Consider the following 25,962-nt stretch of genomic DNA (forward strand, 5'->3'; position numbering starts at 1 on the left):
TTTTCCACTGTGTTTGTCTAAAGCAAAGTGCACCAGCCGCAGAACACTTCCTGACACAATACAAACAACTACTGACGACAAGAAAGGTTTTTTTCTTCTTCTCAGTGTAGGCCTATCAGTCAGTTTTGTGACTTTGGACATTTGGCTTTGCATTAAAAAAAAAAAAAAAGGTTATTTGAAACCAGTGTAAAGAAATAATTTAAAAAAATAACACTTTTTAAGTAACTTAGGTTATTTCTGCCATTTTCAGATTTTTGGAGTGATGAAAAGAAAAATTAAAAAATGTTAATTTCCACTTTATAATAGCTTTAATTCCAACATGTCAAAAACATGATTTTGACTCTGAAAATGTGTGCAAATTATACAATTTAGTAGATATTGCCTATTAGTCAGATATTGCTTCAAATGTACCAACAGAATGTAGATGAACATTTATGCCTGTTCACACCAACATTAATATTTAGTGCATCAAAAATTCTAAATGGTATCCAAATTTAGCAAAATTTAATAAACTTTATTGCCACAACATATAAATCCATGTCAACACATCAACAGAAAAAGAACAGGATTATAGAGAAATAATAATATAAACGCTTAACACTTCCACTTCCACAGATAAAAAGTCCTCCAGCAAAAATTATACATAGAAAACATCATAAGTCAGAAGATATATTTTTAGGTGTGCTTGTTCCCCCTCCTCTGATTCCAGCATCCTTAGCCATTGAATAGAAATGTCCCTGTTTGTTGTTAAGCAATACACTGGGCGAATCAAACTCCACGATCTTGCCAGAATCCAGGACCATTACCCTACAGCAAAAAAAGGAGAAAAGGTCAGTACAGCTTCCAGCTCTATGCCTCCATTTGTTGTGACTGGTTTGAAAATGTGTCCTCACTTTAAAAACAGGCTTTTCTAGGTCCTTTAGATTGAAGGGATCTAAATACAGCTCGCTAAAAATGTTAATGGTAGGCCAACGCTGAAGAAGTGTCTTTCACTGTGTCTTTCACTGGGAATAGTTCTGAATATATGATAGTGCTAACTAGGCGAGGTGTTAATTTCTTGCCACTCTGCTTTTGGCTGGCGTACTGTGGATTTAATTTATTAAATTTAATACAAGATTACTGCAACATATCTCTGTCAAGCTGCTTTGAAACAAGCTGTGTATATGTGAAATGGACGTCTGCTCACCGTGAGCTGTCTAAAATGGTGTTGAGCCTGTGTGCGATGGTGAGCACGGTGCAGTGGGAAAACTGTCTGCGGATGGTGTTCTGGATGAGATCGTCTGTCTCCAGATCCACGGCTGCTGTGGCTTCATCCAGGATCAGGATACGGGATCTCCTGAGCAAGGCCCGGGCGAGACACAGCAGCTGCCTCTGACCAACACTGTCAGAGAACCAGAAACAAATCAGACACCAAACATACATCTGGAAAAAATACATTAGCACTAAACTCTAGATCCACTAGTAAAGCATTAGCTGTAGATGACTCTCATTATTATAGTACTATGACTGCTCAAATCTGAACAATCTGAAACCGAACTATTAATATTACAGTTAATCAGTGAAATTTTGATGCACTGCAAGATGCACAGCACATTTGTTCAACACGTTCACGTTTCTACATCTCACAAACCTCAAATTCTCTCCCCCCTCGGAGACCTCGTGTTGAAGTCCTGCTGGCAAACCCCTGACGTAATCTTTCAGATGAGCCAGCTCCAGTACGCTCCAGATCTCCTCGTCACTAGACTTCTCGAAAGGGTCCAGGTTCATCCGCAGAGTTCCAGAGAAGAGTACTGGGTCCTGTTAGAAAACATTTGTTTATTCGTTTTCAGCATTGCAGGGCACTCTCAGATATACAGTCCATTAAAGGCGTCCTATTATGCCCTTTTATGAATATTTTTCGTAAATTGTTTTATTATTAACTTGAAATTCTTGAAAGACCATACATAACTCGTTTATGAACACTAACTTAACAACAATAATAATAATAATAAATTATAAATAAATAAAGATTACATGACCACTATCAGTCCCCCCCCTTCCGTCCCCAATCTGTCAGAGTTGAGTTGGTCCACGACAAGTACGCGCAAATGTGTAATTTTTTTAACGGCTACAGAAAATGAATCGAAATGGACAGACGTCAATTGAGTGGTTTTGCAAAAAGAAAGTTAAAGAAAGACAAGGACGCTAGACGTTTAGCTACAATTCAAAATGTTCCAGGGATCGAAAGTTTTTTTTTTAAACGAGTGAAGAATGAGCTCAGGACGACAATGACACAGAAGCGATTGACTAGCGAAAGCCCCTCCTTCTGAAATTGTTGTTGAGTGTGTTGTGATTGGCAAACTGCTTAGAGCTTGTTGTAAAAACCATAACTGAGACATGGTGAAAATATGCTACTATAGCAACTCTTCTTCATTTTCTATAGCTCAGCTCAGCCAGGCCTTGCCCTCTTTTTTGCATATTATGTTGAGGCAAATTATTTAAATTAGTGGCTTTGTGATACCACAATATCCATCTAGTCCGAATAAGCCATTTGTTAGTTCCTGAAAAGTGTTTTCTGTTGAAGACAATATCTCACTCTGGAGTCGACTTTGAGCTTTGTAACACTGCAGATCTTTTTATGCGACATTTACACACTAACTAAACTTTGTTTTTTTTTTATAAAGCACAATAGTACCCCTTTAAATATATATATTTGTATGATGACTAGCATGTTTGTTTTAATCAGGGTGAGTAGATTACAATCAAAAATAGCACTTTCTGACTTCAGTATTGCGGAGCATGTCCTGTTACCAGAAGCTCAAAGCATCACTGGACTGTGGAGAAGCATCCCCTTCCTCACCTCAGCTCACACATGGACAATTATTTCAACTAAATCCCAGCAGTGTCCAATAAACTGACCTCTCTGGGGTAAATTGTTAAATTGTGTGTTTGCCAACTTTATCCTACCACACAGTACAATCACCCAAGCAGATTGCCTCCTCGGAACAAACAACAAACTTTTGGCATACAACAGCCACTCAGACAGTACCTTTAAAGGGACATCTTTGTACCTCATATGTACTAAGGGCAATAGTGGGCAACTCAGGGCTTTAAAGGAACACTCCACTTTTTTGGAAATAGGCTCATTCTCCAACTCCCCCAGAGTTAATCAATTGAGTTTTACCGCTTTCAAATACAACTTTTAATTTTACGCTGCAAAATGATATAACTACAGAAGAGTCAAGTTTTAAATAGGAAAAATATCGAAACTCTTTGGTCATTTTTGAACGCGATGCTAGTGGTCTAATAGGATTCAATGATGTATGCTAAGCTATGCTAAAAGTGCTATCCCCAGACCCGGAGATCAGCTGAATGGATTCAAAAATGGTAAAACTCAATTTATTAACTCTGGGGGAGTTGGAGAATGAGCCTATTTCCAAAAGAAATGTAGTGTTCCTTTAAGACAAGGGTGTCCAAACCTGTTCCTGGAGTGCCACTGTCCTATGTCCTACAGGGTTTAGCTCCAGCCCTTATAAAACACACTTGAACCAGCTAATCAAAGTCTTCAGGATTACTAGAAAGCTACAAGCTGGTAAATTTGATCCAGGTTGAAACTAAACTCTGCAGGATAATGCACTCTAAGTGCCAGAATTACCCAACCCCAGTTCAGCAGTAAGAAACATAGTATTTTACCGGTGGTGACTGTATGGCATAGTTTTTGTAGTCTTTTAACGTTGTCATTTAAAAACAATAAATCATTAGCCGCTTTTCCGCTGTCGGGTCAGTGCGAGCCAGGGCTTAATACGGGCCGGGCGGGGCTCATAGCCTCGGGCCAGTAGCACCGAGGCCAAAATATCGCCGCATTTCCACTATCGAGCTTGAAGCTCTGCTGCGCTTCACTAAAACACGCCCTTCACGCGCTCATCAACCTCATCATTTCACCAACAAAGAGAAGTTATCAGGAAACTAATAAGAAATAGATCACACAAAACGATAAAAGCGGCCTTTTTTTTGAATGCTTTATTAAATATTTACATTCAAAAGCATTGATGTTTTACTATAGAATAAGTGATACATTGAGCATAATGAATTAATTGATCAGGATTGAAAATTCGTCACACAGAAATAAATGTATTTCTATTTTATTTATTTTTAATGCTAAAGCGTTATGAAAATAGCCTGCTTATTCAGTCGAGACTGAATCACATTTAGAATGAATGATAATTTCTCTATTTTTATAAAAGCTCCCGAACAAAAAACATTATTAATTTTTTATGACATAGGCTACATGGAGCTAAACTCTCGAGACGAGACTTATGACACATAGAAATATGTTACTACACGATTGTGATAGAGAATAAGAAGCTGATGTCTGATTTCTTCAAGCGATCACAGTTTACCATGTTTACTATGGTAACTTTAATACCTAGCCTGCAGTCTTTTGCATCTCTTATAAATATTTCTGCCTTGTATGGTGATTATAATCCACATCGGATTGGATCAAATTATTTCAAACACTTGCTGCTGACTGAAAGTGAGTTTTGAGATCAACTTATTTTAAAAAATTTTAATGCTGGTGTTATAGTTGTTAGCTTTCTGAAATGATCTGCAGCACTGAGCTCTCCAGATGCGGAGAAAGTCCGCCTTTGTTCATAACCCCTCCTCTAGCCCCAGCTGGCTCGCTTTGGCCCAAAAAACCCTGGCCGTTGGCCCAGAGGAAGCCCCGATGAGGCACAATCAAGCCCCGGAAGTGACAGTGGAAACGCGACTGGCCCTGGCATGCACTAGCACGCCCACTTTTGGCTCGACAGTGGAAACGCGGCTATTTAGGGCTAATAAAAAGCAATATTGCCAGAGTCTGTATAAAGTAAGGTAAGGTAAATTATATATAAGCGAAGCACCTCTCAGCAAACCCTTGGTACCAACTGTGCTACTTGGCAACTTTTGCAGAATGTGAACATATCTCGTGTTCTTCACACACCTGTGGAATGATGGTAAGTCTGCTCCTGAGATCATGAAGCCCCAGGGTGGAGATGTCAATACCATCGATGAGGATTCGACCTTCCCTAGCTTCGATAATGCGAAACAAACAGTTGGTCAGACTGGATTTGCCTGCACCAGTTCGACCAACAATGCCAATCTGAGTAAAATCAGGAATAGAAAAAAAAAATTGTTCAAATGGCTTTTTAAATATTTCTAAAATATATATTAAGAATCTGGTATGTCTCCTCACCTTCTCAGTGCTTGCAATGTCACATGTGATTCCATGGAGAATGAGCTCCAGTTCAGGCCTGTATCGAACTTTGTAGTTATCAAAACTAATATTCCCAGCAGTGGGCCAGTCATCTGGAGGACGATTACTGGTGATCCATGGAGCCTGGTGACATAAATGTTCTCATTTAAATTACAGAATTAAGAAAGTAAACAAATGTTTTTCCAATTCTATTTATCACTGGGAAATCACTGGATTTCACATGGATCTGTTCAAATATGGAAAAACTGGTGAAGTATATTTACACTTGCCTGGAAATTCCTGTTCCTTTAGGGCCACTGTCCTACAGAGTTTAGCTCCAACTTTAATTAAACACACCCGAACCAGCTAATCAAGGTCTTCAGACTCACTAGAACAGATGTGTCCAATCCTACACCTTTTGGGCCAGCGTTTTGGTGTGTTCCAAACAGGATATATCGCCCTTCGAAGGGCACTTCAGAATGAAAAACATTATGGCTGCCATACTGAAGGGTCGTTCCAAACTAAAGTGCTCAAAACGTGCCACTTTAAAGGGCCCTTCGGAATCAAGCTTTTCAAAGGGTACAACTGATGGACACTTCGGGCTCCCATGAACCTTTGTGCAGATTCTTTGCTTGATGACGGAGCCTCCGTGTGGGCACGGGATAATGACGCTGAAGGTCACTTCAAGAAACAGTTGTTTGGTCCCCTTCACCCTTCAACCCTTCAAAGTTCGCACTCTGGAGGTTAAACCCTTTGAAGTAATTAGGGCATAGGGATGAGCCCTTCCGAATGGATTATACAGAGATAATCTCCAATTTGCCTCATCAAATCTGCCTGGAACTTTCTAGTAATTCAGCTGTCAGTTGTGTTTAATTGAGATTGGAGCTGTTCTCTGCAGTATAGCGGCCCTCCTGGTGCAGGATTGGACATAGATGAAATAAATACTTCCAGGCAAGTCTGTTGGTAGTTGGAGATAAACTCTGGAAGATGTTGTTTCATTTGGAATGGGATTGGACACCTCTACCTTACTAAGTATGATTTACTCATTCTCAGTGACTTAATGCTCCATCAGGTGACTTGTCTACTGTCAGGATAATGATCGAAATATGGTCATGGAATTTTAGCAAAGACTTCAAACAATCTTTCTTGTAAAGTTTCTCATGCTACTCTTGAGATTTAAAAATTTAAGCCATCAATAATTAGTTATAGGAACATTTTCACATAAAAGGTGTTTGCAATATGTAGTCAGCAGGATTGATAAACCTTTAATAATGTGTTTCTATCAAGCCTGCTGCAGTTTAAGGCTAGTTCACAGTAAATATTTTAATAGTCAAATTAAGAAAATGTTTTTTAGTAGATTAATCCAAAAATCACACCTCATTTTTTATCTCTGCATACTCCCTCACTCTTTCCACAGCAACAATGTTGGTCTCCAATTCTGATGTCATTCTCACAAGCCAGTTCAGAGTTTGAGTCACCTAATAAGAACATGAGTCGTGGCACACAGTGTTACTGAACACACTTAAGGTTATTTGACTATCACAAGTACCTCGAAATCAAAAACGTACGTTTAAGGCATATGATATGGACAGTCCAACCAATCCACTATTCAAAGAGTCACGAGAGATCACTGCAAACAAAGCTGCGAAAAACACCACCAGATTCCCTAGGGACTCCAAACGCATGGCCAACCACCTGAAACCCAACAAGCAACATTTAGTGATTATGATGGAAAAACCGATGTATCGCTTAAGTGTAGAGTACCAAAGCTGACCTATTAGAAACAATCCAAGGATAGACACTTTTGAGATTCTGATCGATGGTGTCCTCATTTTGCTTTAGGAAACGTTGCTGGTGTCCATATGCCCTTATAACAGAGAGGCCTGATACAGTTTCTCCAAAGTGTGAGTATATGGGTGATCGAGATACAGAGTCCAGTCGTCTGAGTTGCCTGGATGTAGCAACATAAAACCTCTAAAACACAGGAAGAAGGTTTATACAAAATGACTGGACAGCAGCAGGATAGATTTGAATTATTTTGCTTAAATGGCTGATTCTCATTCTGTAAGATAAATATGATTTAGAAACCTATTGTCTATACAGAGTGCATAATTGGTAGCTGTTTTACCTGGACAAAGTAGTAGACAACAGCCATTGGTACAACAACTGCGGTGAAGATTGGAGTAGCCAGACAGATAACGAACAAGGTTCCCAGAACTCCCAGAAGACAGAGAATCCAGGATCTGAAGGACATCGGGATCATCTCATCCACTGTAAATATATCCTAAATATTAGCCAAATTGGGGAGAAAAAAAATTCAGTTTAAGAACAACCAAATATAAACAATCGTCCAAAACAAATCTAATTGTATATAATTGTGGTCCATAATTCATACTGCACAACATACAAGTGCATCTCAATGAATTAGAATGTCGTGGAAAAGTTCATTTATTTCAGTAATTCAACTCAAATTGTGAAACTTGTGTATTAAATAAATCCAATGCACAGAGACTGAAGTAGTTTAAGTTGTTGGCTCTTTTAATTGTGATGATTTTGGCTCACATTTAACAAAATTCCACCAATTCACTATTGAAAATAAATTAGAATACTTCATAAGACCAAAAAAAAAGTTTTTTGTGAATTGTTGGCCTTCTGGAAAGTAAGTTAATTTACTTTACATGTACTCAATACTTGGTAGAGGCTCATTTTGCTTTAATTACTGCCTCAATTCAGTGTGGCATGGAGGTGATCAGTTTGTGGCACTGCTGAGGTGGTATGGATGCCCAGGTTTCTCTGACAGTGGCCTTCAGCTCATCTGAATCCTGTTGCAAAATGAAATCAGCATCTTCAGAAAGCTGGTCAGCAGAAGGAAGCATGAAGTGCTCCAAGATTTCTTGGTAAACGGGTGCAGTGACTTAGGTTTTCAAAAAACACAATGGACCAACACCAGCAGATGACATTGCACCCCAAATCATCACAGACTGTGGACACTTAACACTGGACTTCAAGAAACTTGAGCTATGAGCTTCTCCACCTTTCCTCCAGACTCTAGGACCTTAGTTTCCAAATGAAATACAAAACTTGCTCTTATCTGAAAAGAGGACTTTGGACCACTGGGCAACAGTCCAGTTCTCCTTCTCCTTAGCCCAGGTGAGACGCCTCTGACGTTGTCTGTGGTTCAGCAAATTCCTTGACACGTCTGTGTGTGGTGGCTCTTGATCCTTTGACCCCAGCCTCAGTCCATTCCTTGTGAAGTTCACTCAAATTCTTGAATAGATTTTTGCTTGACAATCCTCATAAGGCTGGGGTTCTCTCGGTTGGTTGTGCATCTTTTTATTCCACACTTTTTCCTTCCACTCAACTTTCTGTTAACATGCTTGGATACAGCACTCTGTGAACAGTCAGCTTCTTTGGCAATGAATGTTTGTGGGTTACTCTCCTTGTGAAGAGTGTCAATGTTTGTCTTCTGGACAACTGTCAGATCAGAAGTCTTCCCCGTGATTGTGTAGCCTAGTGAACCAAACTGAGAGACCATTTGGAAGGCTCAGGAAACCTTTGCAGTTGTTTTGAGTTGATTAGCTGATTGGCATGTCACCATATTCTAATTTGTTGAGATTTGGAGAATCGTGTTGGGAATTGGTGGGTTTTTGTTAAATGTGAGCTAAATCATCACAATTAAAGGAACCAAAGACTTAAACTACTTCAGTCTGTGTGCATTGAATTTAGTTTCACAATTTGAGTTGAATTACTGAAATAAATTAACTTTTCTATGACATAAAATCAAGTTAAATTAGGCTCACCTTGGCAAATCGATTGACTATTCGTCCTGAAGGTGTGGTATCAAAGAACACCATGGGTACTTTCAGAATATTAGACAGCAGATTTGTATGTAGAGTCCTGGATGCAGAAATGGATCCGTCAGCTAGGAGTATAGTGCCAAAAAACACCAGAAAACCTGACGGGGAAAGATGTACCATTACTTAGTGCAAAGGATCATCCACGTGCTGTGTCTGCTGATATTCCCTGTGAAACAGAAGGCTGCAGACTTTATTTATTTTTTATTCAGCTTGCCGTAAGCAAATTATAACAAAACATTTTATAAAACTTAACAAATTACTTATCTTGTTCAGGGTCATAAGAAATTCATTAAAAACTTATTGACAGCCTCGGTAAATATTGTGTTCTGTAAATAGCGGTTGTCCGTGATTTCATTATTTTTCACCCCTTTCTGCTCATACCTTGTGCCAATCCCAGGGCTCCGAAGACACCTATTCTCGTGTCTCTAATGTGAGTTGGGTAGGTTGTGTTGAAATATTTTACAGAATCCTCAGTCCAGTCACTGAGCCACAGGTTTTGACCAATGACGGCCACATTCTGAATGAAGTAAAACACGAAACTCCAGGTGACGAAACACCAGCCCATAGACCTCAGATACTGAAGATACACTGAGAATTTCACCTGGTTTATGGATCAAAAAATCATTTGCACAAAATGAGTGATCACAAAACAAAGAATATCAAAACTGCATTTAGTTACTATTACATACCCTTCCTGTCTCCATCGCCTCTTTCTCAATCAGTCGCTGTCCCTTCCTATCGCCAGAGTCTTTTTTGGATCGAACAGAGCTGTTTTTCCTCACTCTCACACTAAGGACAAGAAGTAGAAATGAAAAAGTCTTGGTGATTACAAAAATGCAGTCCTGGCTGCAATCAGGTCACTTAAAGTCATTTTCATTCACAACGTGCATTTCGGTATGAGAGGAACATGATAATACTTGCTCTGTTGGGGAACTATTCAGTTTTATCAGAGAAATGTTCTTCTGATATGTTGAATATTAGTCTCTGTTGTGTCGTTTTTACCTTCCATTTCGTTTGCTGTGGCGCAGGCTGTTTTCTCTCTTTAGTGTACTTGAGACAATGTCCTCAGGAGAGTCATCAGCCTGTGGCTCCAAACCCTCCGGCAGTGTGTCAATCTGCTCGTAGTCTGACTCCTGAGCTGATGCTTGTTGGACAGTGAGAACAACATATAAAGTTAGTTCATGAGCATAGAGTTCACATTTTAATATTAACAGATATGCAAACATACAATACTTCAAAACTGTACATTTCAAATATTGGCCTATTTATTAGCAGTGTTGGGGGTAACGCATTACAAGTAACGTGAGTTACGTAATCAGATTACATTTTTAAGTAACTAGTAAAGTAACACATTACTTTTTAATTTACAAGATAATATCTGAGTTACTTTTCCAAAAAAGTAATGCCAGTTACTTTGTTTATCCATTTATTGACTGACAAGTCTCCTGTCCCCATATCAGAAGTACAGAGGCGCTGTGTGCACATTGTGAACATGATGTAGTTCTAGACTAAACGTGAATGTGCATTTATTCATCCCACTCGCAAAAAAACAGATTTAGTGTTCATCAAAATGAATTAAAACAGTGAAATGCAAACTCAGAATATGACGCAAACCTGCAATAATTATGTTAAATAACACAAATGAATCTAATTCCATTTTATTAACTAATGTCTTTGCTGCTGACCTTTGATGATCCAGTTCAACCATACTAATAAGCAAAAATGACTTTAGATAAACAAACAATTGTGCTTCATTTTTTTTTATTACTGAAAAGTGTTGAATCTTCTTCTCCTGTGTTTTACTGTACAGACGTGTATTTTTGGTGTGAAAGGGCTTTTACATTTGCTATAAATAGAACTTCTTATATTAAAAACAATTAAGCCCTGCTCATATTTAAAAAGTAATGTGAAAGTAACGTTAAAGTAACATAATGCATTACTATCCATAAAAAGTAACTATGTAATGTAACTAGTTACTTTTTTAGGGCGTAACACGATATTGTAATGCATAAACTTTCCCCAACACTGTTATTACTATGTAATGTTTTAGAGATCATGGGTCATGGTATATTGGAAAGAGTATGCCAAAGGTGCCTGAATTGTCTACTGTTTCCAGTGAATTTTCATGGAGCTGATCCATGAATGCTTTTTTGATCAATACTGCCCACAACAGATCACCTATGATAGAAGATTTTCACCCTCATATTCACAAATGCTTACTGTGAATGCATTTGTGTGAATTTAAGAGCTGTTTCTGTAAAAAGAAACTATTATTTAATTTTTTTTTATAATATTATTGAAGAATTATTTTCTCTATTTAGTAGGGATGTAACAATTCACTCAACTCACGATTCGATTCACTTTTTTAGATTTAAGACAAATTATAAATTAAAGGTGTAATTTTTATTATTGTTTGGACAAAATGCTGCATGTTTCTTTGTTAAATATAACACTATTATAATATAGTAATATAGCACATATTATTGCTATTTTGTGGGTTTTGATTGCTTCTATTGTCCTCATTTTGTAAGTCGCTTTGGATAAATGTGTTTGCTAAACAACAAAATTGAAATATAATGTAAATGTAAATAAAAAAGCTAAATTGAAATGTTAGCTCTAAATAAAAAAGAAACACAAATAAAAGAAATCTCTTCATATAAAGAAAATAAGTCTTTGTCTGTGCTCTTTCCATTTAAAATTAGAGACAACCACTGCATTTTAATCATGATCCAAACAAAGATGCTGCATACATGCATCATGAGCAGTTTTTAATCTAAATTAGATTGTATAATTTCTAAATTTTGAAGTAAAAACAGAATGGTTTATGAAACAGAAACAGCAGACGAGCTGAACGAGACGCAGATCCACTCTCTGCCAGCAGGTGGAGCTTATAAGCTTTATAAAGTGTTTCCTTGGTTACCGCTGTAAACAAAGCAGCGCTGCACTTATGAACTTTAATTAGACAGAGGCAAGATTAAATGAAAAAATACCATCTAAACTTTTCTAAAGACAGTTAGTTCCCTTCAAACATTTAGTTATAAATGTTTATACTAAAGTTCCCCTCAAACAAAAACAACAAAAAACATACATGCATGTAAACTCCTCCCCCTAAATTGAACCGTGATTTGTTTAGTATCTAAACCGATTTGAATCGTCACATATTTTAATCGATTTTCAAACGGCTCCACGATTAATCGCTACATGCCTACTATTTAGTAGCGGACTGAATTGCAGCCTTTAAATTCAATTGGCTGGACAAGATTTGGAAAGACACACACCGCATATCAGAACAAAAGTCAAGCCATGAAGGAACTTTTGAGAAATCAAGATGAATAAAAACACAACATGAAACACAACACCCATAGACTCCACCTAAGTGTGCATTTTCTTCTGTAAGGTAAAAATCTGTTGTGTTCTGGTTGTCTGTTGACGGTTTTGGGCATTCACAACCAGAACAGCGTGAGAAAAGCCACTTGCACCAAGAAATAAAGCAGCCAAGAGAAAAAGGAAGAAGCCAACACTTTAACAGCTGAAGCCTGTACATATGGCAAGCACCTCAATAAAGCTTTCAGAATGTGTTTACAATAATGTTTTGAAACTCAGAAGAAAGTGCAAGCGTTGGATGGGAGAAAAACCTTTTCTGGCATCAGCGTTGTTGCTTTCTTCTTTGCCATACGTTTCCAGGAATTCAGAGAAAGCTCCTTTACTGGCTCGAAGACCGTCGTATGATCCTACCTCAGACACCACCCCATTTACCAGTACAACGATCTCATCTACATACGGCAGGAAGCTGATCCCATGAGTCACCAGGACACGAGTCTACAGAGAAAGAGAAGGGGGCAAAACAGAGCTATGCATTTGATTCAGTATTAAACGATTAAAGAATAGAAAGCAGAAGCAGAAAATACTCTTTGCTTAGAAACAGAGCATTGTATTTTCTTTAGAGATTATTCTCCATTTGAGATCAACTGAGAAGCTAGCCTGAAGAAATTCTGATACCATCGAAAATAAAATGTGAAAAAGTGAATTGAGCCTAAAATTGGGAACACTTTTAAGCGTTTTAGTGTAGAAAGAGTGATGCCTTTATTCTCCTACCTTGTCTTTGAGCAGTCCTTTGGGTCCGATCACCCTCTCAAACAGATGTTTCCCCACATGTGAGTCTACAGCAGACAGTGGGTCATCCAGAAGGTACACGTCTGCGGAGCTGTAGACCGCCCTGGCCAGACTCACCCGCTGTTTCTGTCCCCCGCTCAGATTGATGCCCTGTGGTACAGCATATAAAAAATGAAAGAATCAATGAGCAGTGTTTCCCAACCCTGTTCTTGCAGGCACTACATACTCCTGAACAATTTCTAATCTAATAATTGAACCCATCACTCAAAGATCTGAAACAGATGAGTTAGATAAGAGACATGCTCGTTGATGACTGTGTGCATACTGATTTGTTTCTTTTAATGGTATGAATATTTTTTATGAATATAATCAAAATCATAAAACTTTAGAAAGTTTTAAAAGAGGATTTCAAAAGTGGTTAATGTTTAGAACGATATGAGATTCTGAACCTAATTGTGCAGTGGTTCTTAACCTATAATGTGATTTAGTCCTGTGAGTTCTCTACTGTTTATTTTATTTTATTTTTTCAGTTTTTTATTCCTATGCTCCTTTTAAGATGCCCATATCTCCCATATCGGTTTTCTTACATGTATTCAAGGATTCAAGGACAAACTGTTACAAACTCTGTAAACCTATACTCTATAGAGACAAATCATCTTAATCACCTTTTTATGTATTTTTTTGACTGTGTCAATATCACAAAACATATTACTAGCCTAAATAATAAGAAAAATAAAGAGTCATGCTCACTGAAGACAAGTAAAAAGTCAGCGATTATGTAAGGAAAGTAAAGTAATTACAAGCAAAAGGGGGAAAAAAAACGACAGTAGAACAAATAAATAAATGCTACATACAATTAAATGTATAAAAATTGCATATTCTTCCCTGTGTAAATTAAATATTTCTTATTAAAGCTACAAAAGTGGTTTGGTCGAGGGCAGTGACAGAATTTCTCACTTTTGTTGTTTTATTAACATAAATGACAGTAGGTATATACTGTCACTTTAAGAAGGAGACTGCTGTCACTTTAAGAGCTGCCCAGATCCAATATACTGTTACACATGTTTTCTTGCACATATAGCCAAATGAGGTCCCTTTTGCTTCTGATTGCATTTCAGCGGGTTAAAATCACTTGCTTTTAAACTGCAATGCTTAAAAACACATGCAAAAGATGCGATTTAGTGATCACATACCACAGCAATGGTATATCGCTCCTAGCACACACTTTACCTTCTCTCCGATCTCAGTTTGATCTCTTCCTGGCAGAAGATCCAGGTCTGGCCCGAGCGCACACGCATCCACCACAGACAGGTAACGCTTCTCATCCAGATCAGAGCCGAACAAGATGTTGTCCTTCAGAGTAGCGTTCTGAATCCAGGCCTGCTGCGGCACATACGCTACAGACCCCTGAGAGAGAATAACAGACACGTGACTAACCGTCAAAAGTGACATTATTTGCTCAAAGAAGACTGAATCTGAAACTAGGCAAAAACTCTTTTAATAAAGAGATCTGTTTGATTACTTTGATATTAATGCAACCCTTGAGGCTGTGCAGTTCTCCCAGGAGAGCGGATATCAGCGACGTCTTCCCGGACCCTACAGCCCCAACCACTGCCACCAGACGACCCGGTTTAATGTCCAGAGAAACGCTGAACAATATAATCACTGGTTAGATAGAGCACACACACTCATGCAAACACACAGATAATGACAGCAGTAATCTGTAATGATAGTTTTAGTTGCATCTCTTATATACTGTAACAGTGTAAAAATATGAAAGTGTAATGCTGTAGTGAAACAAATCTCACTTTTTCAGAACTGGTTCTGCGTCTTTTTCCCAGGCGTATGTGCCATCAGTCATGCTCACAGCGACACCTAATTCAGCAGATTATGAGAACACACTGACCACTCTCTCAGATTTCACACTAAACTACTGTGGTTGCTCTGAGGTGGACTGGAAGCACGTTCTTTGCTTTATATTAAATGACTAGGAACTTTTCAAAAACGACAAACATTAATAAGTTCATCAAGCAGTAATAGACCAGAAGAAATTTAGCTTTTCTGAAACTATTTGAAATCGGCTTGTCCACAAATCTCATAGAATTTTGTCAAAAACTAGTTTGTCTAAAACTCTCTTAAGAAATTACATAATGAGTTCTTACTGTGGCTGTCATCACGTGTTACCGCCATCGTGTCCAGATCATCGCCACTCAGAAATTTCTCAAGTCTTTTCTTAGACACAGTGGTCTAAACAAAATACAGAGATCACTAATTTCTAACAACTTTTTAATATGACTGATTGAAAGGTAGCAATGGAAAGCTTCCATATAAACAACAATATAAATATGAAACAAAGTATTTCTTCTAATACCTGAACCATGATAGAAATCAGCTGTGGAAGCATGGCGAGGGGGAAGCGCAGTATGTTAAAGAGTGAGATGGAGGTAAAAGCTTTCCCTGCGTCCAGGATGTTATCAGGACTCACAGACACAAACACAGCGAAGGTCGCCAGAGACACCTGAAGACAATAAGACATGAGATGAGATCTGTGGCCAGACCTCACAGACAAGCAACTACAGTTTAGTACTCAATAAAATGACTCCAGAATAAAAATGTTATTGAAATGTGCATTGGAGATATAGCATTCAACACACTTTAGTTTTAGTCAAGAACACGAAATGAGATGCATGAGATGGGTTTTAGACTTAAATCGGTTTCTGGATATTCTTTAGCAACCCTTTTAAACATTTTCAAGAAACAGCATTCATATCGTTTCATACATAAAAACATTGTTATACTCACAATAGCTGGAGCACATGAAAATATGAAAGTGGAGACCGATGAGAGGTAGGCAAACTTCCTCATCACCTTCAGCTCCTTCTCTCGAATTTCCTGAACCTGAGTCTCAAAAGATGACTCCCAGGCGTAATACTTCAGAACCTGCAACACGAGTGACAGAAGAGAGAAAAATGTGCAGAGACGCCAACAAACCAAGATTTTCTACTGTCATTTGACTGGACTGAAAATGAAAATATGATTCATTGTCCAAAAAACAAAAGCTGTACTGGGACTGTACCTTTGTGACTTTTTGAAAGGTAGAGTACAATGTGGCTAAAGACCCACCTTAGGAAAAAATGTGCCATTCAATGCTCATAAAATCTATAGTTGAACATTAATGGAGCAACAGATCTTATAAATGTATGAGGTGGCAAGAGGGGTCTTTTTTACCCCACTCACAACACATGGTATTGGTACAAATACTTCAGCTAAAATAATGTTTTTTTTTAAATAATGTCTAAGTTAGTTGTTCAAAACAATCACTTTAGCAAAGTTTGTACTATTTTCTGCTTATTTTGTCAAATATTTTTTTCCCCCAATAATTATACTGTTATAAAAATATGTTAATATATAAAAAAAAATCTAAATACAGAAACAAAATTGTTTTAATAAGTAAAGATTCTGAAAGTATTGAAAGAGATCCAATAATTATAATTGAATATATATTTACAGTAATTATAACAAATTATATATTTTCATATGATTATGTTTTAAAATATAATGATTTCATTCTAAATATGGTGATTATCTCTAATATGGACACCTAACGTAATAAATTATATTTACTATCTGAATCTAACCATGTCATGTCAACAAATGTCAAAAAAGTCAACCATCTATTAATAATCATGCTAATTACTGTGCCTTTAGCCCCAACAGCAGGGACGCTCTTTACCCCAAATACCATACTTTTACAAAATCTTTTGTTATTTAAAAACCGTTGCTTTAATTTTCTTAAACAAAACTGAAAATCATAAAGATGTTTGTCTCAAAATATATGCATTAATGTTAGTGATTCACATACAAGCTGTAACATAAAAAAAAAAAAAAAAAAAAATTAGATAAGCACAGAATCAACTCCAAAAATAATTTCCAAGGCGCCTTTAGCCTCATTGTACCCCACTTATATGCAGAGCTGGGTAGATTACTTACAAATTGTAATCTGTTACTGATTCCAAAATACATGACGAAAATTGTAATCAGTAACGCAATCCATTACATTACACATTTTTAGGTAATATAACCGGACTATATTTCGATTACTTTTAGATTACTTTTGACCTAACTCATTTATCACAATGATTTAATTAGGATAATCTTGTACCATATTGATATAAAAATGCAAATATTTAGAATTTTTTGTGATAATGCAGTCCAGATCACATGTAATCAGTTACTACCCAGCTCTGCTAACAAATGCCCATGAAGGTATTTAAATGCACCCTTGAGGGTAAAATAAGGTACAAATGTGTGCAAAAATGTGCAAGAAACCACTTACTTTTATTCCATTCAGTATGTCATTCACAATTTTCATGCGCGTGTCTTTAAATTTCATGTTTTCCACCTGAAAAGAAACATGTTGCCCTTAGTGGATACTGATGCAGTGTTACATATTTCTTTTGTAACCAGATAACACTTTTATAAGAGAAATGCTTTACGAAGCAAACCCAATCACCTGGAAGTCCCTGGATTTGGTGGCCAGCCAGCCGTTGATGGGCACCAGCAGCACCATGACCAGCAGACCGGCCAGCACCGACGGACCCAGATCGATCCACAGGAAGCCGATGGCCAGAGCGATCTGCAGCGGACACGACCACAGCAGATGGATGAAGTTGGTGACGTCGTTAAATCTTTGGGCGTCTGCTGACATCAGGTTGACGATCTCTCCAGCGGTCGACTCTTTCCTAGAGTCGTTAGACACGACTAATGCCTGAGAGGAACCGGTGATGGTCATCCACTGGCTATGGTTTATATACTAATAAATGTTAACATTACAGCAGATATACCTTCTTATAAACGGCAGCCATGAGAGCTGTGCGTACTTTCATTCCCAAGATAAAACATCGCTGGAAATACTGTTGTAGAAAAACGGACTGTAAAAAAGCCACCACCAAAAGCAGCACGGCATACAAGTAACCGGTCCATGCATGACTCGATGTGTCCTGAGTGAAGGAGATCATTAACCTGGGACAAACCACATCTCACATTGGTAAGCAGTCCAGCAGTTTCTACAACTAACAGAGTAATCACTGAGCTCTTCTGTCAGACCATAAAGCTGAGAACCAGCAGCTGCAAAACTTGGAAAAATTTGGAAATGAAATGAGCGCAGAAGGGCCCTTACTTGAGAAGCTGTGGGCTTGCGAATGACAGAAGATCTTGTATGAGTTTGTAGAGGGCCGACTCTAAAAGCACACGCTTGAAGGTTTTAGCGATGGTGGGAACCAGCCAGGAATTAGGATAGTTGGATTCAGAATCCTTTTTCTTCTGCTTCTTTTCTTTCTTCTTTCCCATCTCTTCCTAATGAGATATTAAAATATCATGAGCGCATCAGTCAGTGTTTGGTCCTTAGATTACAAAAAAAGAATAATAATAATTTGTATATTACACAAAAAGTGAAAATTAATGAGCAATTTTATGTTGAAAATTATCTGATTTTAAATCTGTTATGTTTAGTTTGTCTAAATAACACTACTTATAACACTAAGGTTTAAAAATAACACTACTTAAACATTAAGTTTTTAAGATAGCAAATAACACAAACATTGAAATTTACAGTGCAACAAATATTATGCATTTAAAGTTAAACCAAATTAAACATTGACTAAGAAAATGCTTTAGTTTTATAGCTAATTTTTTTTTTTTTTTAAGGTGAAAACAAGTTGTAAAAGGCCAAATTATTAAACTGACTTGCATTTAGTAATATTTTGGCTTATCTCTACAGAAAATTGTATGAATTAAACCCTGTCAATCATCATATTAATCATTTGGAGATTAGCCTAATCAGTTTCAAATTCTATATGGTGTTGAATTCATGTGAAAAAGTATATTTGTGTTATTTAAATGTTTAATGTACAGGATTAATTACATTAAACTAAATAAATTACATTGATTACAAGCCATGCAAATTTAACACACTTTTTCAGTATGTGTTTATAATAAATAATCTTACCCATGTTTTGTCTTTGTGAAAAGGAATAATTTTGAATAGTATGAAATCAAATGTTAGATTTGAACCAAATCATAACCATAACAGTCATTACCAGGGATGCTGAGAGGTGCTTCTACACTATACTCTTCCTATCTCCTATAGAAACTACGGACGATGATTGTTTTACCATAACTAGAACATCCTGACTGACTCCCTTGGCCAAGCCGCTCTGGTCATCAGTTTTAGTCTTCGGTTTATTTCGTTTCTTCTGCAGGCGGCTGTGGGCTTTCTTCAGCTCTTTCGCCATAACGTCCTCAAACTCCTGACAGATGGTCTGAGTGCAGTCCTTCTCGTTCAGATCCCACATGTCCTCCTGAACCAGAGGCCTCTTAAAGCCTTTGATTACCATGCTGAGGAACACCATTCACAGGAGTATAATGATTATATTATACTTTATAGTACTGGACATACACAACACAGAGGTGACACACAGAAGGTCTTCAGCAGATGGTCTAATCAGTAAACAGAAAAGAAAAAAAGACAGACGACAGAAATGCAAAATGAGGAACTAAAGTGAACTCAGATCCACCTGTTGAACCAGTTGAAGGTGATTCTGCTGAGAAACGTTGCTTTGGCTTCAGGATTCTGCAATGAATTAGAGACAGTAAATTTGACAAATATACATTCACTGAATGCTTAAGTGACATTACATGTAAGATTTCCCATGCGCTCTCCGTACCGTCTTTGAAATTCTCTTAACTTCAGGTGAAACATCAGCGATGGCTGATAAAAGCAAAGCGATCAGCTGCAGTCCGTAGCTGATGTAGAACAGACAGAACCGCGGGAGATCAGAGATCTCTTCCTAAGCAAGATCATGTCAAATATATGATTGTTTCAGCAATAACACTCAATACAGTGACATCACTTCATGCATTATAAGCACATAAACAATGATTTGTCAATATTAATTTATAAATATACAATTGTTCATTGTCTGTTTATACTACATTAGAAATTCATAATGTTAGTGTTTACACTACTTTAAAGCTTATAGTCCACACTGAAAAAAAATATTGTAATTTACATTTAACAAAGATATGAACAGTGAACCAGATTGTTAATTTACTTTATGTATGCAGAAAAAGGTGGTTGTTGTCAGCTGTCTTGTGGTGATTTCTTTTTCTTTTCTTAAAAGCTTTCATAAGTGTTTTCTGTTGAGTACCGTATATATGATGCATCAGGCTTTTATGGATCATATAATCTGATCTAGTGAGAATATGGATAAAAATACAGTCCAATTTTATTCAATGACTCAAACTGAGCAAATATATCAATGAAGTGCTGATATTTAAATGATGAAATTCTGCTGCTTGTATGTAAATCAATGAGATTTTTATACGGTGGAGCAGATACTGACATAAAACCATCTAAATATGAGTCTGTGCTCTGTATCTCCAGTAATGTGTCTCTCAGTGAGATGAGATGTAAAAGATCCGCACATATAACACAGTGACTGAGAGCTGAAGAAATCAAGGCTCCTCAGAAGATGTGAGATGTTCTGGAGGCTTGTGAAGATCATTCCTCCGCTGAGGACCAGTGAAAGTAAAGCTTCTGGAAACAAACGCTCCTCAAAAGATCCTGAGGATCAGATTTGAGAGTCTAAAACATGATTGATGGAGAATCAAGTAAAGCTGAGCTGCTCCAGTCCAGGAAGAGTTCATCTGGAGATATTACTGACCTTATTCTAACGCTTACTTCTGACCACAAAAAGACACGAGACGCTTGAGCTCAAGGAAGACACTTGAACAATTATACTAAAAGACCTCGGATTTGATAAAAAAATAAAAACAACTCTAAACTATATCAATCAGATGAAGAAGGCTTGGAGTAGATTGTGTGCAGCAAGTTCACTGACTAAGTATAATCAGATGGATCATTTTGTCCAATACAGCATGTGCAAGCACTAATGTGCAGCTGTGAGTACCTGGTTCAGAGCGTCTCTCAGTAAGGTCTGGAGCTGGAAGACAGCACACAACACCTGAAGCAGCCAGAACACGAACAGACTCCCGGAGTCCACAGATCTGGGTCTGCGGCGCACACACTCCTGACACAGCAGCACAACCATCTACACAAACACATCAGCACCTGATCTTAACCCCATGCACCTTACACGCTTTATTCAATGAGTGTTTATGAGTGTTACCCATGAGACGGCGAACAGAGCCGGATTGGTGTAGAGCACCGCTGGATGTTTCTGAGCGGAGGAATCAGTCGACGGCCCATAATCCTCTCCGAGAGTGAGAGCCAGCTCGGCGATCGCTGTCAGGAGCAGCAGGCCGGACACAACCTTTACAGGACACCAGAGATACAATCAAAAACACTGGGTCACGCTACCGAAGCCTTCAATATAACACACTGTAAAAGCAGTTCAAATACATTAATTATGCCTTCTAATGCATTTCTACAATCTCATTGTTACACATATAACTGCATTTAAAATGCATGGTGTAACCATTAATTGGTAATTATTATAACAAGATAATGTATAACAATACACATTATGAATAATTATAATGCATTCCACATTAATTGTTACCAACTCTATTATTTGGTTTTGGATTCAATTACAAAAATCTTTAAAATCTGAAATCTTTAAAAACGCTAAAAGAGAGAAGTCGTCACTGTATAATCACAAATTATTATTTACCGTAACTCACCGTAACTAGACATTTTGTAATAAAACAGATCTCTAAGACTAGTCAAACCTAAAGAAATATTACCTCTTTGTCATTCTAAATATTTATGCATTTCTCTTTTCTATGGAATAAAAAAAGCTAATATTTTGAAGAATGTTTCAGCTGTTTTTGTCCATGCAGTGATGCTGAATCTAACCATCACGGGGAGAATGTGACTCGAACAGGGTAAGAGTAAATGAGGACTGATTTTTGGGTGAACTCTCCTTTAAAGGCATGCAACAGAGGCTGTGATCAAATTGTGGCATATATCTGAGTGAAACAGCTTACTGCAACACACAGAACTGAGACCAGTCTCCTGAAGTCCACAGAAACCATGAGTGAGTGAGCCGATGTTACGAGTGATGAGATTTGACTAAAGCAGGCAAAATGTTTCTGATTCAAACATTTTATGAAATGCTGTGTTACATGATTTATACATGGCTTCAGAACTGGTTATTCAGTTGACTATCTCCAATGAAATATTTTAAAATGGCTGTTGTTGAATCGTTAGCTTCACCTGTTTGCAGATGTAGAGTTTAGAGAGCGGTGCTTCGGCTGGTTTCTTACAGAGAGTGGTGAAGTGCCACGGAGAACAGAGCCATAGGAAAGCTAGAGGAAGCCAAACCAGCACAGTTCGCTCCACACAGATCGGCAGATCCGGGTCCGGACGCTGCAGGTACGAGGCATTCTGACACACACACACACACACACACACACGAGTGAGTTCATCTGCAGTCTCACTGTGACTCAGCGTGTCAGTGATTTTGCTGACTCTGTCAATGATTACACAGATTACAGTCGTTACACCTGCAAAACAAAGCATGATCCATTTCATTACTACTGCATCAAAATACAATGCTGTCAACTTAGACTTGATTTTTTCTTCAGAGGTTACCCATTCAGGTGATTTATTTTACGTGTAGGTGCAGGACGTTTCATTCCAGAGTACATCTTGTTTTAATGATGTTTTGTGTTTTTGTCATTTGTGATATCATCCCATGTTTGGGTGTCACTCACATCTGACCTTTATCTTTTCATCATAAAGTATAATATTAAAAAGAAACTTGCTAAACTGCATGTGTAATACTGTTATAAAACATAACTCCATAGCTGGAGTTCATTTTCCATATTCCATATTCTTTCATTCTTTCTTTCTTTCTTTCTTTCTTTCTTTCAAGAAAACAAATTCTAGACATTTGTCGGACTCACACAGAATATCTTTTAGGAGATGTATTATTTAATTCTTTGTTTACGTCACAGGTTTTTCTTTACAGCTATATTTCTAAGCTTAATCCACTTCCAGTAATCAAATTCACTTCTTAAATATAAATGTATTGTTTATTAAAACCGCATTCATTAAAACACCATTCATCTACAATTATTTCACATAAGCTTTAATGTATTTACGTACAATTTCTTAAAATATTTTACATCAAATCCCTATTTTGAGAACCAATTGTAACGGGCATTAGCAATTTCTTTTACAAAATGATTATGAACTGAAAAAATGTAAACTCTAAACCCTTTTGAATATGAAGCATGGCCATATCTTTACTTGTCCCAGGAACATCATTTATTTATTTTTTGTGAATATGAATCCCTTTAGTATGTTGTACTGTGGTAAATAGTGAAATCACATTGTATCATCATTCAGAACGTAGGAACATGAAAATTAGAACCTCCATAAAACACAAAGAATGTTGTATTAATGACAGAACTTACCCAGAAGACGGAGCCGCAGTATTCCTCTAATGCAGCAGACATGTTTCTTCCATCACAACTGACCAGCAGCAGAGACAGAAGATGATCTTTCACAGGACACGGACACCAGCTATAAACTTATACTGATCCTCTAAGCTGTAAAGTTATAAGTCACATAAACCTTGATCCATATGTTTCTAATTACCCTTAACTTTGGTCTTCTGTTACATAATCCTCTATGTGACGATGTTCTCTCAGAGCGTCCTGTCTGAATACATGCAGAAAAATGACTTGAACCTTTCCCCACTTCTTCAGAAAAGAAAGAGCCCAGAGATTGCGGTTCAGTTTTCCTTACTCACCCGTCTGAAGTCCAGATTCACCATGGGCATGTGAGGAGGGACACAGCGGGAGAGAGCTTCTGTGGGGTTAGGGGCGAGGGTTTCCTGCATTTCCTGTCTTTCACATTACAGCTTTAAAGAAAGAGAAACAAAGGAGAGCTGCCTGCGGTTAGCGTTATGTTTGGGGAAAATGTGTATTGTGCTCGTCATTCTTTAAGAATTTGTCTTTTGTGCTTCCTCAAGGTATTTCATATCTACAGTATATCCATATATAACTGTTCAGGATTCAACAACCATCGCAAAAAGTTAACAACATGAGTCCTGGTAATTGGTAAAGCAAACACACACACACACACACACAGAGAGAGAGAGAGAAATAACTGTCTGTAAATTCTTGCTTTATAGATTAGATTAGATTAATGTCAATTATATTATACAAAGATAACATCTATTTGAAACAGTCTATGCTCATATGAGAAGAGATTAATACCAAAAAAGGGTAAGAATATAAAAAAATATAAAAACTTCTTCCAAAAAACAACTTCCAAATGCCTCAAGATGAGAGAGGTATTTTTTCACATTATGATTTTCTGGCCAATGATCATGTGTACAGTGAGTCATTACATTAGATATGATAAGATACAGTGCACTGACTCACTGAGGATTCAAGGACACATCAGCATGACAGACAAATGACAAATACACAGAATATTTGCTTATGAAGTTCTCTCTAATGAAAATGATCTCACAGAATTAGCAAGATAATGTTTTTTTCCACCTAATTTTAAACAATCTGTCAAATTAGCTACGTGTGTCTGTGTGTGTGTGTGTGTGTGTGTGTGTGTGTGTAAGGATGAATGGACACAGTTCAACTTCATAAGTGAGCTATTTCATTATAAAGGACCCAAGTGGCAATAAATAATCCATAAAAAATGATATGTCATAGCTGAAGCACATCTGAGTATGCATGCAGAGTACCAGCCAATATCAATCTGATATCAGTACTGTTTTTATTAGTTCAGAATATCTATACCTCACTAACTACACATATATGTATAAATAAAAAGAAATTAAAAGTTACCTTGATTAGTGGATGACAATTAACTGCAGAAAAAAAAAAAAAAATTCCTGTGTATCCAGAATACAAAAATAATGTTACACTTGTTATACATGTGCAACATACTGCTACAACTACGACTGGTCTGTAGACCTCAGCTGTGGATACACTAGGCTAATATGGGAAGTACTGTCACAACGACCAGGCTTGTGCCAGGAGGCTGTTCATGCCAGTATCAGTGATCCCAGTCACAACAGCCAGGTAAAAGAATTCCATGCTACAGACACTTGAGAACAGCCACTTAGAGAATAAAAAGACTAACGTTTTCTGTCTCTCCTTTCCCTCAGATGCAGATTGAGTCACCATCTTGAGACTCACGATGACTGCTTAAACTCTCAAGCTACCTTTTGACATGGAGCACAGAAGAAGAGGACTTTTAAACTCACTACATTTGCACAGTGGATATTTGTCACAGTCTACTTTACAATAAAAGCCCCTCGGGGGGATTGAAGTACTTGTTGGTGTTTGAGCCTCATTCATGATCCCATTACTGAGCATGGGGCAGGTGCAGAGATCAGGGAGAAACAGCTCACCTGACTCTGGAAGGTCCTGTCGGGACAAGGCTGGTGTCCATGATTCCCTCCTCTGACCAGCAGAGGGCACCATCCCCTCAGTATTGACTGTCTGGTACACCATATTCTGACTGCATTTCCCATCAGGCCCCGCATCTGGCTCTGATTGCCCGGAGCACCTGAGACTCATTACCTGGGCTTTATAACCTGCTCTGGCACACAGTCTCTTTGCGAAGTCTTCCTATTCCTTTGGTTATCAATTCTGAGCGTTATTTCTGACTGTCTACCCGTTGTGACACATGTCTGTATTATCGTCTCAATTCTCCTCTGTTTGCCCCTTGGATTAACTGCCTGGGCTTTGATCTTTCAACATTTGCTGCCTGCCTCGACC

At 37.7% G+C, this 25,962-nt stretch overlaps 1 protein-coding gene across 5 annotated transcripts; it reads right to left on the reverse strand.

Moving 5' to 3' along the window:
- Positions 1–493: 493 nt before the first annotated feature.
- Positions 494–24,411, reverse strand: LOC132157496 (ATP-binding cassette sub-family C member 2-like). Of its 5 annotated transcripts, XM_059566860.1 has the most exons (34): positions 23,964–23,980; positions 23,810–23,872; positions 23,626–23,711; positions 22,421–22,591; positions 21,372–21,515; positions 21,153–21,293; positions 19,908–20,030; positions 19,758–19,813; positions 19,356–19,578; positions 18,362–18,537; positions 18,027–18,204; positions 17,696–17,950; positions 17,519–17,584; positions 15,985–16,122; positions 15,554–15,700; positions 15,345–15,429; positions 14,991–15,057; positions 14,705–14,831; positions 14,413–14,589; positions 13,165–13,332; positions 12,705–12,888; positions 10,072–10,213; positions 9,759–9,858; positions 9,451–9,670; positions 9,013–9,167; positions 7,341–7,496; positions 6,987–7,186; positions 6,781–6,907; positions 6,589–6,690; positions 5,213–5,356; positions 4,961–5,119; positions 1,631–1,797; positions 1,187–1,381; positions 494–807 (listed from the first exon to the last, which is right to left on the reverse strand). In XM_059566860.1, the coding sequence occupies exons 3-34, from the start codon at positions 23,665–23,667 to the stop codon at positions 654–656; spliced, it is 4,689 nt and encodes a 1,562-aa protein (XP_059422843.1). In that variant the 5' UTR covers positions 23,668–23,711; positions 23,810–23,872; positions 23,964–23,980; the 3' UTR covers positions 494–653. The 5 variants fall into 5 exon arrangements, with proteins under 5 accessions (XP_059422843.1, XP_059422841.1, XP_059422842.1 ...); XM_059566858.1 differs by having other exon boundaries at positions 23,810–24,411; XM_059566859.1 differs by having other exon boundaries at positions 23,626–23,872; positions 23,964–23,978.
- Positions 24,412–25,962: the final 1,551 nt, after the last annotated feature.

Source organism: Carassius carassius, chromosome 14, assembly GCF_963082965.1.
Source record: "Carassius carassius chromosome 14, fCarCar2.1, whole genome shotgun sequence".
NCBI classification, from domain to species: domain Eukaryota; kingdom Metazoa; phylum Chordata; class Actinopteri; order Cypriniformes; family Cyprinidae; genus Carassius; species Carassius carassius.

What these genes read in the sequence shown, in the direction of transcription:
- LOC132157496 (XM_059566858.1), bottom strand. Translation starts at nt 23,667, where the DNA reads ATGTCTGCTGCATTAGAGGAATACTGCGGCTCCGTCTTCTGG. An exon ending in AGGGTTGCATTAATATCAAA is followed by an intron (nt 14,590 to 14,704) that starts GTAATCAAACAG and finishes ATTCTCTCTCAG; the next exon opens with GGGTCTGTAGCGTATGTGCC. An exon ending in AGGCGATGGAGACAGGAAGG is followed by an intron (nt 9,671 to 9,758) that starts GTATGTAATAGT and finishes TCCATAAACCAG; the next exon opens with GTGAAATTCTCAGTGTATCT.